Raw genomic sequence first — 14392 nt, 5'->3', positions numbered from 1 at the left:
TTAGAATATAAATGAATAGTACGGTTCGAAAGCCTTGATTAAAATGTTGAAACGTCACTTTGTTCTTATATTTATATTATCTCGTAAAATGTTGAAACGTGAGTTTGATCTTATATTTATATTATCTGGTAACATTTTGGCTAGGGTTTTCGATTCTGAACTATTTAGATTGAGAATATAAATGAATAGAATTTTAGAATATAAATGAATACGGTTCGAAAGCCTTGGTTAAAATGTTGAAACGTCAGTTTGTTCTTATATTATCTCGTAACTTTTTGGTCAGGGTTTTCGGTTCTGAACTATTTTGAATATAAATGAATATACAATACAATAGTACGGTTCGAAAGCCTTGATTAAAATGTTAGAACGTCACTTTGTTCTTATATTTATATTATCTGGTAACATTTTGGATAGGGTTTTCGATTCTGAACTTTTTTGATTACAAATGAAAATTAAAATGTTGAAACGTCACTTTGTTCTTATATTTATATTATCTCGTAACATTTTGGTCAGGGTTTTCGGTTCTGAACTGTTTTGATTACAAATGAATAGTACGGTTCGAAAGCCTTGATTAAAATGTTGAAACGTGAGTTTGATCTTATATTTATATTATCTGGTAACATTTTGGCTACGGTTTTCGATTCTGAACTATTGTGATTATAAATGAATAGTACGGTTCGAAAGCCTTGATTAAAATGTTGAAACGTCACTTTGTTCGTATATTTATATTTTCTGGTAACATTTTGGCTAGAGTTTTCGATTCTGAACTATAGAATATAAATGAATAGTACGGTTCAAAATCTGGTTAAAATGTTGAAACATCAGTTTGTTCTTATATTATCTCGTAATTTGATCAAGATTTTCGGTTCTGAACTATTTTGAATATAAATGAATAGTACGGTTCGAAAGCCTTGATTAAAATGTTGCAACGTCACTTTGTTCTTATATTTATTTTATCTGGTAACATTTTGGCTAGGGTTTTCGATTCTGAACTGTTTTGATTATAAATGAATAGTACGGTTCGAAAGCCTTGATTAAAATGTTGAAACGTGAGTTTGATGTTATATTTATATTATCTGGTAACATTTTGGTCAGGGTTTTCGATTCTGAAATTTTTTGATTACAAATGAATAGTACGGTTCGAAAGCCTTGATTAAAATGTTGAAACGTCAGTTCGTGCTTAAATTTTATGTCCTAACATGAATATAAAGGAACGTCAGTTTGTTTATTAATGTATCTCTTATAAAAAAATCTAAATCATATAATATTATATTATCTAATATTATCTCATAGTATTGAAATCTTTATTTCATACAGTTTGTCCGTCATCTTATTTAAAACTAAGTTCGGTAAATGTAGTGAAGATTAAATATTCGAATCTAAAGCCAAATTTGAAAATTTTAGCAAACACACATAAAAAATTTCCAAAATTACCTAAAAATACAAAGGCAGTTTTCGAAAGGGTCAAATAAAAAATATTTATTTATACCAAAAATAATTTCAATAATTTTTTCTATTCACCAAATTTCTGACGTAAGAATAAGGATTAAGTATTTCTTATAAAATTAACCAAAATCAGATTAACCCATATTACATAAGAATAAGTTATTTTGCATATTGACCATAATAAAAATTGAAACGCCCATTTTTTGTATTTAAATTTTAAACAAAATTTCAAATAAGGATTTTATTAATCCTTTACAAATAAATAAAAATTGACCATCTTGAAGGGTGAAGGTGGATCCTTAAATGATCAGTTATCTACTTTGCTCTTATTGGTTGATCATGCTTTTGATTTGGTTTAAATACTTGGACAATTTCGTTTTTCAAATCAGTTTCAAATTAACAATTTACGAATGTGTTAACTAATTATTGAAAATAAGTCAAGAGGAATAACGAAAAAGTGAAAAATAAAAATTCGGTAAGTCAGTCTAACCATAATTTTTGAAACATCGAATACTTTACTCCATATGAAATATGGCATTTAATTTTATATTTAAATTAATTAAAGCTAAGTTTCATATGCAGGAAAGAGTTCAACAAAAGTACATATCTGGAAATTTTTGCTGCCATTATACACTAATATTTTCACTGTTAGATCTAATGGTTTAGTTGATGTGATTCATTACCATCACTGGATCGATTAGGTCTAATGGCGAGTAAAATTTCATCGATCAAATTGTAAAAGCCGCCTTAAGTATATCAATACAGAAAGCACTCAGAACCGGTGAACTTCTCAATCAGTGGTATTCAATATTATTGTCACTGGGGGAAGTTTGTCAATTTTTAGTGTGTTAATAGAATAATTAGCGAAACTGTTTAATGGAGGGTTTACGTTCTGGTACTATTTGTATTTAATTAATAGTACTGAACGAAGACCTTTCTTTTGATGGTTTGTTTGCATCAAATAACTGTTTATCGATATCGACATTCTGGGTAATTTTCATCGTTTTTCAAATTAAACTTTTAAAGAAGGGTTTTCGAACTCTAGTGTATATAAATAGTACGGTCCGAAATCTCGTCTTTGAATAGCTTACTGTATCTACTTAAAAAAGGATATGCATTCAGCTTACTTTACAACGATAGTGAAGCTACTCATATTTTTTGGCTCGATTTAAGAGTTCAATTCAACTAATAATTCTATTTATTATCTTTGGCTTTTGTTGTTGTGATTGGCTTATATTAAAATATCACAATTACAACAGCTAAATTAATAAGTAGGAGTTTTGGCATCGACAGTTTACCTTGCGTTGGCTTGGTGTGGGAAACACCGACATGAAGCACCCATCGATTGAAAGATTTGCGATAAGCAAGTGTGCTACTTAGTCGCTTTGTATTTATTTTGTAAGTGACTAGAGCTACACTTGTTCATGGCGGGTTTTACATAAACAACAGTAAAATATACCACGATACTCGAAATAAAAAATCAAAATAGAAATTATATTTCGAGAATCGTCCGATTTATTTATATAACTATCACTCAATTCGACAAAAATTCACCCTTAAACAGTAAACAGATTTTTTCAATGTAGGTACTCTTAATAAGAATAAGGCATTCGAATCATAACTATTTCTGTTACGAAATAAATAGTACGATTTTAATGTCTTTTTTTTTCATTATTTGTTCAACTTTAGAGGAACTGTAATTACGTTGGAAAGTGGAAAAATTTATGCAGGGCAATTTGGATGCCGCATATCGGATCGAATTTGCTTCAGTTACTTTCATTTTACAAGTCACTGGGTTAATTGGGTCTGATTTGTGATATGATAATGTGGGGTTTAAGTTTCACTGCCAATTCAAATTTTGCTGCAAGATTTAAGAATGCTGATCTGCTGTTTTTTTAGTTCACATCACATTCTCTAAATCTTGTAGTGAGATTTTGTGAAATCTACAGTTAATGACAAGCGATCTATCAGCGTTCCAAGTAGGTTATCGTAAGAAAATAAATAGCAAGGTTCAAAAATAGATGTGTAGTATCATTAGTTATTTTTGAGCATGGTTTTCCTTACTGAACTTTTGAGTGAAATTTTTGAATGCGATTGCGATTGTAGAAAAACCATACACCATGTTCAAATTTTCATTCCGAACTAGTTTTATGTTTGACCATAATTTGTACGGTTTGAAAGTTGCGATTTTGGAATATGAAAGTGTCGTATTTTACGATGATTTTCAAAATAAATCAAAAGTAGAGTTATTGAGTTTGAGTTTTCTATTCAGGCGATAAATGGACTTATAGTAAGGTTTATGTTTTTGTACTGTTTGGATTACGCAATAATAGTACTGAACAGAAGCCTTTCTGTAGGTTCTGTTATTCAGCAGTTTCATCCAATTTCCAAAGAAAGGTTTGTTGTTACATCAAGAGCAAGGTTTTCGATTCGAACCATTTTTTCAAAAGTAAATGGTACGTGTCAAAGGCTTTTCTTTTTAGTATTTCATTGTTTAAATGCTATTTTTTTAAATCAGATTAGGATCCTTCAACATTTAGCTCCGTATGAAATTCAGTCTTTAGTTTTAAATTCAATATAATTAAAGCTAAGTTTCATATGTAGTTAGGTGCAACTTCGAAATCAGAGTCTATTCACCTATTGCAAAATCAACAAGTGAAACCGTGGTTAGCAAGTGTGCTGTTTAGTTGCTTTATTTATTCCAAGTGACTAGAGCTACACTTGTTAATTAAGGAGCTTTCGAAATCAGCCGTTTATTCCGGGACCTTCATCTGAATTGTTTTATATTATAACAGTTTTGAAATTCTATGAGTGAACATTTTTACTTTTTGAGGAGTTTTCAAGCACTAAGAGTGGGCGAACTTTTCAATCGGAGGTAAAATACCCAATTGTCACTGGGAGAAGTTTGTCGACTTTTATTGTTGAATACAACTTGGTGATTTTTTTTTCTTATACAATAACTAGGTTCTTAGAATAGTTGTTTTGGTACTGTTGTATTTCAAGTGAATAGTACTGAACGATCGCCTTTCTTTTGGTAGTTTCGCAGCTAGTACAAGTAGGGTTTACGATTACGTACTATTTAGTTTTTGGTCATTAATAGTACTGATCAGAAACCTTCGTTGAATTAGTTGCAATAGACATTTGTTTAGCAAGGGGTCCAATAATTTGTTTGTTAAAAAGAACGCCAGGTTGTTAAAGTTATTTGACTCAGAATCAATAATGTGAAATGCGTACAATTTTACCATAATATGTGAAAATTATTTATAAGCCCACCACGAAGAAGGTTTTAGCGCCGCATTGATGTATTCTTGTTCTAAACTTCAGTACGGTTCTAAAGCTTTCATTTTGGTAGGCAGTTTTTCATTTCAAACACTGAAAATTATTACAAGAATTGCATATTTTGTTCCAAGATTTAAGGATGTTGATTTGTTTGTTGATTTCACATCACATTCTTAAAATCTTGGAATAAGATTTGTGTGTCCCCATTAATTATTTATTGAGCATTTAAATTTTTCAATTCAGCCATGTACATTACATATATTCAAATTCAAATTTTCAATCCGGCTAATTTGATGATCAAAAATAATTAGTACGGTTTGAAAGTTGTAATTTTGGTATATTTATTCAAGTTATCTGGTAGCTATGTCTCTAAATGTAAATGTAAATTAAATAGGATGATTAGTCGATCAGAGCAAGATCATTTTTTCATATTATCTCTATCTTAACATTTTGGATAAAACGCCGAAGTTTGTTCATTTTATTCATTAAAATGATGGGTAAAATTTTCAACTCTGAACTATTTTAAATATAAATGAATAGTAAGTTTGTTCATATATTAATCTTATCATAAAGCATTTTGACCAGGGTTTTTGGCTCGGATCTATTTTGTACATAATTGAATAGTACGATTCGAAAGCCTTGATTAAAATGTTGAAACGTCAGAGCTTTTTCTTATATATATATTATCTAGTAACATTTTGGCTAGGGTTCTCGATTCTGAACTATTTTGAATATAATTGAATAGTACGGTCCGAAAGCCTTGGTTAAAATGTTGAAACGTCATTTTGTTCTTATATTTATATTAACTCGTAACATTTTGGCTAGGATTTTCGATTCTGAACTATTTTGAATATAAATGAATAGTACGGTTCGAAAGCCTTGATTAAAATGTTGAAATGTCACTTTGTTTTTATATTTATATTACCTCGTAACATTTTGGTCAGGGTTTTCGATTCTGAACTATTTGGAATATAAATGAATAGTACGGTTCGAAAGCCTTGGTTAAAATGTTGAAAGGTCAGTTAGTTGTTAATTTATATTATCTGGTAACATTTTGGCTAGGGTTTTCGATTCTGAACTATTTGGAATATAAATGAATAGTACGGTTCGAAAGCCTTGATTAAAATGTTGAAACGTCACTTTGTTCTTATATTTATATTATCTCGTAACATTTTGGCTAGGGTTTTCGATTCTGAACTATTTTGAATATAAATGAATAGTACGGTCCGAAAGCCTTGGTTAAAATGTTGAAACGTCATTTTGTTCTTATATTTATATTATCTGGTAACATTTTGGCAAGGGTTTTCGATTCTGAACTGTTTTGATTATAAATCGAAAGCCTCGGTTAAAATGTTGAAACGTCAGTTTGTTCTTATATTTATATTATCTCGTAACATTTTGGTTAGGGTTTTCGGTTCTGAACTATTTGGAATACAAATGAATAGTACGGTTCGAAAGCCTTGATTAAAATGTTGAAATGTCACTTTGTTTTTATATTTATATTATCTCGTAACATTTTGGTCAGGGTTTTCGGTTCTGAACTATTTTGAATATAAATGAATAGTACGGTTCGAAAGCCTTGATTAAAATGTTGAAACGTCACTTTGTTCTAATATTTATATTATCTGGTAACATTTTGGCTAGGGTTTTCGATTCTGAACTATTTGGAATATAAATGAATAGTACGGTTTGAAAGCCTTGATTAAAATGTAGAAACGTCACTTTGTTCTTATATTTATATTACCTATCTCGTAACATTTTGGCTAGGGTTTTCGATTCTGAACTATTTTGAAAATAAATGAATAGTACGGTTCGAAAGCCTTGATTAAAATGTTGAAACATCAGTTTTATCTTATATTTATTTTATCAAGCAGCATTTTGGCTAGGATTTTCGATTCTGAACTATTTTGAATATAAATGAATAGTACGGTTTGAAAGCCTTGATTAAAATGTTGAAATGTCACTTTGTTTTTATATTTATATTACCTCGTAACATTTTGGTCAGGGTTTTCGATTCTGAACTATTTGGAATATAAATGAATAGTACGGTTCGAAAGCCTTGGTTAAAATGTTGAAAGGTCAGTTAGTTGTTAATTTATATTATCTGGTAACATTTTGGCTAGGGTTTTCGATTCTGAACTATTTGGAATATAAATGAATAGTACGGTTCGAAAGTCTAGATTAAAATATTGAAACGTCAGTTTGTTCTTATATTATCTCGTAACATTTTGGCTAGGGTTTTCGATTCTGAACTGTTTTGATTATAAATCGAAAGCCTCGGTTAAAATGTTGAAACGTCAGTTTGTTCTTATATTTATATTATCTCGTAACATTTTGGTTAGGGTTTTCGGTTCTGAACTATTTGGAATACAAATGAATAGTACGGTTCGAAAGCCTTGATTAAAATGTTGAAATGTCACTTTGTTCTAATATTTATATTATCTGGTAACATTTTGGCTAGGGTTTTCGATTCTGAACTATTTGGAATATAAATGAATAGTACGGTTTGAAAGCCTTGATTAAAATGTTGAAACGTCACTTTGTTCTTATATTTATATTACCTATCTCGTAACATTTTGGCTAGGGTTTTCGATTCTGAACTATTTTGAAAATAAATGAATAGTACGGTTCGAAAGCCTTGATTAAAATGTTGAAACATCAGTTTTATCTTATATTTATTTTATCAAGCAGCATTTTGGACAGGGTTTTCGATTCTGAACTATTTTGAATATAAATGAATAGTACGATTCGAAAGCCTTGATTAAAATGTGAAACGTCGCATTGTTCTTAAATTAATTTTATCTCGTAACATTTTGGTTAGGGTTTTCGTTTTTTTAGCTGTTTTGAATACAGTTGAATAGTGTAAATCCTTGAGTTGGTGGGGTTTTAGTGGCATTTTTTTGTCACTACATCTCTGAACTATACTGAATTTAATTTAATAATATGAACAAAATCTTCAATTCTTAAATAACAAAATCTTAAAAAAAATAAATTTTTTCAGTAAAATTTCAATAAACTTTAATTTTTTGCATTTTTAACCATTTTAGCTCTAAACCACTTTGAATATAGATATGAATAATAATACTAAATACAAAAGCCTTGAATAAACTGTTGTGAATCTTTGCTTATGTTGGGATTAATTGGATTATAGCTTGTACGAAAAATCAATGCAAGATTGCAATTTTGAAAATATATGATAATGCATTACATTTTATTAGAATTTACATTCGATGGCTATTTTTAAATGATTCTCAAACCTTTGAAATAATACAAATATACAGACAGAAGTTTAAAGACCTTACATTGAAATTCCTTTGTATTTTAATTTGAGTGTAACGCGTTGCTATTATTAATATAAATACAACGCTTTAATAATAATAAATTCACTAACTGTTTACTGTTTCATTCATAATAATAAATATAAACATACATACGTTCATATTACATACGTATACATACATACATACATACAATTCATATAAAAAGGTTCATTGAAGTTTTAATTGACTTTCACACAGATGGTGAGAGATTATACTAAGCTATTTTCAATATTAAGTAATTTAGAAAAGGCTCTGGGTGGGGTTGAATGTGCAAAATATGAATACCGCATTTTTTCAATTGATTCTTGATCAGAAAAGCTTATAGATTATCATGTGAATCTTGCCAGAAACCCTATTGGTCCAATTTTTGTATACCCCTCCCCCTCTAAAGAAACAGTTAAATAACATTTTTTTGAATCAAGTAAAAGTTACTCTTGATTCTATGGGTTATTTAACGTCAAAAAGGCTCTATCTCTAACGGTTTATCACTTGGGTCTTAAGGACTCAAGACCGAATTGATCTATGTTGCTCATTTACGAACTCGACCTTACTTTTAAAGGCTTAAACACGCTATAAGAATTTCAGATTGATTGATATCTCTTTTCGTTTTTGAGTTATCGTGTTTATAGACAGGCGGAAAACCGGAAATGAGCTAACTAAGTATTTTTATGAACACCTATACCAAAATTTTGTTCGTAGCATCAATATTCTTAAGCGTTACAAACTTAAACTTAGTATACCTTGATATATTTCATATATACATGGAAAAAAACATATTCTATGCAAAGCTGTTTTTGCTAGGTGAGTAGTTACGGCAGAAATCGACTGCAAATTTCTATTTATAAAGTAACGAAACAGATGGATATTCGGATAGCTAAGCCATATTTAAGTAATTTTCAACGAGGAATATAAAGATGGCCTTAATTTTGATCTTAACAATTCAAACGCAATGTTTTATTTCAAACGTTTTTTGCACAAATGTTTAGAAATGATGTTGAAATTATTTGTACCTTATTTTCAACAAGTGAAAACAAACAATTGACTGAGTTAATTGTTGAAGTACCACGCATTAATAACTGTAATACCAGACAGTGTTGATGACGCAATCGTTTGTTTTTTGACGTCACGTAAGTCAAAAAAGATATCCACTCTTAGATAGCCACATATTTGTAACTGATATTCCCTTATAATACATATTATAAAATTTGAGTCTAATTTGTACCCTCGTGGGTAAACAGTGATGTTTACAAAAAAATATTTCAAACGAAAGTTGTTTATTTTTTTATAAGGAACATTTTTCACATTGAAACTTTTGTTTTATATCTCTAACGATTTACAGGATCAAGTCCCAATTGACCTATATTGCTCATTTACGAACTTGATCTCACTTTTAACGTCCTAAGCAAGCTATAAATATTTTAGCTTGATATCTTTTTTCGTTTTTTTAGTTATCGTGCTTACGGACAGACAACCGGAAATAGATGATTTTATGAACACCTATACCAAATTTTTTATAGGTAGCATCAATATTTTTAAAAGTTACAAACTTGGGACTAAACTCCTCACCGTAAACCCAAAGATGGGTACATCCATGTACACTCTGTGTCACCACAAAAAGTGCAAGTGTTTTACCATTCTAACTGTTATAGTTTTATGATTATATGTGAATTACATGTACTGTTATAGTAATATCACTTAGAATGGTTCAAATTTTACGTTTATTTTGACTAAGAGTGTCCTTATTGATCGTAGGTGAAATTTTTCATCGGATAAAAGTTTGTCAGTTGTGATAGATGCCCGAATTGCGAACCACTTCACTTTAAAAAATAACTAAAAACTTATTATCAATTTTAAAATGAAATTTTTAAAGCACTGTCAAAAAAATCCTTCCATTTTCCAAAATATTTAGATATAAAAAAGGGTTTAGGAATTCACTCACTCATCAAAAAAGATCTAGTCCCTCTATCACTCGTGAAAAAATTCATCTTTTCCCTTCTTGTTTAAATTCCATCGAGGATACGTACTAACGTGTCCCGTACAATTTCGCCGATGTAAAGTATCTGGAAATAGTATACGACCCTAGGCTACAAAGTTGGATTTCCTGACTTATGTGGTATAAAGATCATACGAAGTCGGGAAGACCGTAGTTTCGGCTAAGGGATCAAGAAAAGGATTATTTACAGGCCGTTCACAGTATCAGAGAAAAAAGATCTCCGCAAAAATTCTGCCTAGTTCTAATTTTTTTGAACTTACAAAAATTAGGAAGCAAATTATTTTTTTTGGGCTATTAAGCAATAAAATATTTGCGTATCAATTAATTAACAAAATAATATTAAAATTAAAAGCTATTTCTAAGCAAATTTTTTCAAAAACACTTACTTTAGGTTTTTCACGTTTTGGTCGCCGAATAATGCCATCATTCTCAATATAATCCGGCACTTCTGTACGATTAGAAAAGTTAAAAACCATAGTATTACTATGCTGTTGATGCCAAGGTTTTTGATTCCACAAACTACTACTATTACCACTATTATTTGTAACTTTAGGTGGTGTGACCTTCAGCAAACTACCACCTGTTGTCTGTTCACAATTTTTTTCATCACTTTTCACTGACGAACAACTATTGTCCACTGTTGCTAATTTATTATTACATTGTTCTGTTTTTACACGATTTATTAAATTTTTCTCGATTTCCCGATTTGTTAATCCCGTTGGAGGAAGTGTTGTTTCTAAAACAGGAGCAGATTGGCATGTTGTACTGTTATTTGATATAATTAAGGCTGAATTGATTTGAACAAGCCCATTTTGCTCCTTTTCCGAATCTTTTATGATTACATTTAACGGTTCCACTGGTTTTCGATCATCTGCAATTTTTGGTTCCACATTTTTTAATGATTTTTTCGTAACTGAATGTATGGTTCGTGGTGGAACTTTTGGTAAAGGTGGCGGTTCTCGTTTGACCGGTGAAGGAATCGGTTGTTCCACGGGTTTAGTTACACCATTATTGTATCCGGGTAAATGTGATTTTGATTTGGGACTATTATCAAATTTGTATAAAGTTGTTGTGCTCGCATTACTAATATTTTCAATTGCATTTTTTGGAACTATTTTTGCCATATCATTCTCGTCTTCAGAAGTGGGACTGAGTTTTTTCACGTCAGGTATTGATATATTATTTTCCAAAGATTGTTCATCGATAAATCCATTCGGTGGCAACATAAGTGGTGATGTTTCTGATACTAATTCTTTGGCACTGTTTATTTCATCATTAATTGTGCTTGTTGGTTGGAGACTGATTGGCAAAATTTCTGGTTCTGGTTCTTTGGATGACGTTTGATGATGATTTACATCAACAGAGGTAATAATATCATTATGTAGACTAGGTGGTGCCGGTGATGATCGTGATATTTCACTACCATCCAAACTAGATTTTTCAAATAATTCCGTTATCTTTGATATATCCGGTCTTTGAGTTTTTGGTAGTTCCACTTCTGGTTTTGGTGTTTCCACTGTACATTTAACTAATTCAATTTGTTTGGGTGTAGTGTTATTATTAACTTGTTGTTTGGCTTTTGCAGATTTTGATTCTAATTGGGGTGGTTTTGGTCTTATCACTGGTTTCTTTCGATCTTTCTCAATAATTGTTTTGAATTTATCAATTTTCACTGCAACTTCTCCAACTGGTTTAACTGAACGTAACTTCCGATTTGCGGTTGATTCAAATATTTTTAATTTTGATTTAACTACATTAATTGGAGGACGCTCAGTTTCATCCATTAAAGGAGCTATACGTTTTGGACGATTTATTCGTTGTCCTGGAGTGGGTATAGATTTTGTAACTTCTGGTTTTTGTTCGTTACCATCTTTATCGATAATCACAATATCTTCGTTAACACTTTCTTTACTTAAATTAACATTACCATTTTCGATTAAAGTTGATGATGAACTATAACGTAATAATGTTTCAACAGACCGAGCACGTTTCATAGAATCACCATTACGCGTAGAATTATACCGATTTGATCGACTGCGTGAACTAATATTATGTTTTGTACCTCCTGTATTAACGCCATGTGTATTCTCGCCATGTGATATAAATAATCGATTTGTTTGTGTAATAATAGCACCACCATCTTCAAGATCTCCATCGCATGATGGTTTCTCATCTAAAATATGTTCTAAAGATGCAGCTCGTCGTAGAACTGAAGGACGAGATTTAATTTTTGTTTCACGTAATGTTAAACTTAAATATCGACATTTTAATTTATTCACGATACCCGGACCGTATTGTAATTCTTCACTTGAATCGGTATCATCACTATTTTCATCGCTTGTATGATTATTAATATTATTATTATTATTATTTATAAAAAAATCACCATTTTGTTGTAACATAGCACTATTATTTTGAACCATTTTGTTAGATTGTTTTTTATCACATTTTTTGTTAAATAAATTTTGTGTTTTGTATGTTGTTGTTGACGGTAAATGTGAACAACCGACTCGAACTAAGTCGGCTTCAGAACTGGTTAATGCATTACAGTTAGAAGTGATTGTATCATCATTATTACCATCAAAATCATCAACGTTTGTCGTACTACAGTGTACCTCAACATTTTGTGTTGCAGCTGTTGTTTGATTTGATGATTTTAATAAAGAGGGGAATGACAGTTGGTGTACTTGTCCTTGTCTGCCTGCAGACAAACACTTGTTTTGATAACGTTTTCGATTTATTAATTCCTTTTTCCATTGGGGTATATCCATTTTAATTCATTTGATTGTACACAGAATAAAAACACACACACACCCGCACAATATGGTTTGTAAAAAAACACTGATCGTGTTTTTAATTCACACTCTTTATCAATATTTTATTAACTGATACAAGGTATAAACAAATATTTAATAATAATTCCGTTTAAATTATACTTAAGTGTCCAGCCATCTACATGAAATTAACACTACTTAAGATAGGTCAAAAAATGTTCATTGTACCGGTTCCACCCTTACATGTTGATTGTTTTTTAATAATTGATTAAATTGATGGCATGTATGTTATAATAATGTTGCGCAGGTCTATACGATAATATTCGTTACAGATGTAATAACGGTTATCGAATCGAAGTGTTGACACTTACCAGTTATTAGCGTTATCAAATTTATTATGCTAAAATGTGCTATATGAAATTTGTTAAAACAACATGCAGATATCTGCAATTATAGTTAGAAGTAGCTACAGAAGTATATACAAGAGATGGCAACACTCACTATGTATGATGTATGATGTATAAGGTAGCTACAGTTCAGAAACGATAGATGGCTTGGTGTACCTACTGAGTTCACAGCAGTACTAGTAGTATAATATTGAGTTTGAGACATCGTAAGTGCTTGGTTCAAATAATGTAATGACTTGATCTACCCTCCACTTTCCCCAACTGTTTGGCCCTTCTACAACGACACTTTTGGTGTTTTTTTGAAAATTGCACTCCGACCAATTGTTGGCTTATATTAAAGGTAGTAAAAAAGAAAAAAACTTGGCATCGCGGAAGATGCAAGCATGGGTACATTTTCTACTGGTACTTATCTTAGCTCTCGAGAAAACAATCGAGTTGTATGTAAAAATAGGAGAGCGTCTAAAATTACAGAAGAGAATCCGAACGAACATGCGAACAAAATTACTATATTAATTACTGACAGGTGGCAGGCTACTCCAAATAAATATGCCTCTACACGTAATACCTAGCCCTTTTTTACGTAATAATAAGGTAAACCTTACAGTGTTTCGAAATAATATTCAAAGATATAAACCAAACTAACAAATTTCTAGAAGATGCAGACTCTCTTATGGCTCGTGACTTAGAAATTTTTCTTCTCATATATTATAAAATGTGAAAAGGTTTAATTGAGAGTGTATCAACTGGTCTGCCAGAAAAATTTATCCTTGGAAAGGAGTCAAATATAAATTATGTGAGGTTAATTAAAAGGTTGAAGAGAAGAAATAAAAACTACAAGGATAAAGTCTACATTTTGGCTCTTTTTCGATAGTCAAGATTTGCCTGACAAAGTTATTATATTTGGACTTGTAACTCATGTTACACCCTATGTTCGTGATCTAATGCAATGTTATAAATGTCCCCGCTTTAGTAACATGTGTAGACATTGTAGCTGGGAAACTGCAGATAATAAAATTTTTTTAGAAGAAACCTCATCTTGTTTGGACAGCCTGTATGCGACTGGCAGCAACTGTTGAATTTTATTATACCTATAGATTCCAATATGTAATTTTGCTGATACTACGTTTGTATTCGTATCAGATACAAAAATTGCAGCACGAAAGATTTCATTAT

General features: G+C 30.7%; 1 protein-coding gene across 1 annotated transcript in view; it reads right to left on the bottom strand.

Annotated features, from left to right (window-relative positions):
* LOC123292405 overlaps positions 1-12859 on the bottom strand; it is an 88659-nt gene extending 75800 nt beyond the window's left edge. Inside the window, exon 1 of the mRNA XM_044873053.1 lies at positions 10425-12859. Coding sequence (XP_044728988.1) covers positions 10425-12809 — 2385 coding nt within the window. The 5' untranslated portion in view covers positions 12810-12859. The remainder of the gene's footprint in view (positions 1-10424) is intronic.
* Positions 12860-14392: the final 1533 nt, after the last annotated feature.

Source organism: Chrysoperla carnea, chromosome 2, assembly GCF_905475395.1.
Source record: "Chrysoperla carnea chromosome 2, inChrCarn1.1, whole genome shotgun sequence".
Lineage (NCBI taxonomy): Eukaryota > Metazoa > Arthropoda > Insecta > Neuroptera > Chrysopidae > Chrysoperla > Chrysoperla carnea.
The sequence above is the reverse complement of the archived record's forward strand: the minus strand, read 5'-3'. Positions and strand labels throughout refer to the sequence as shown.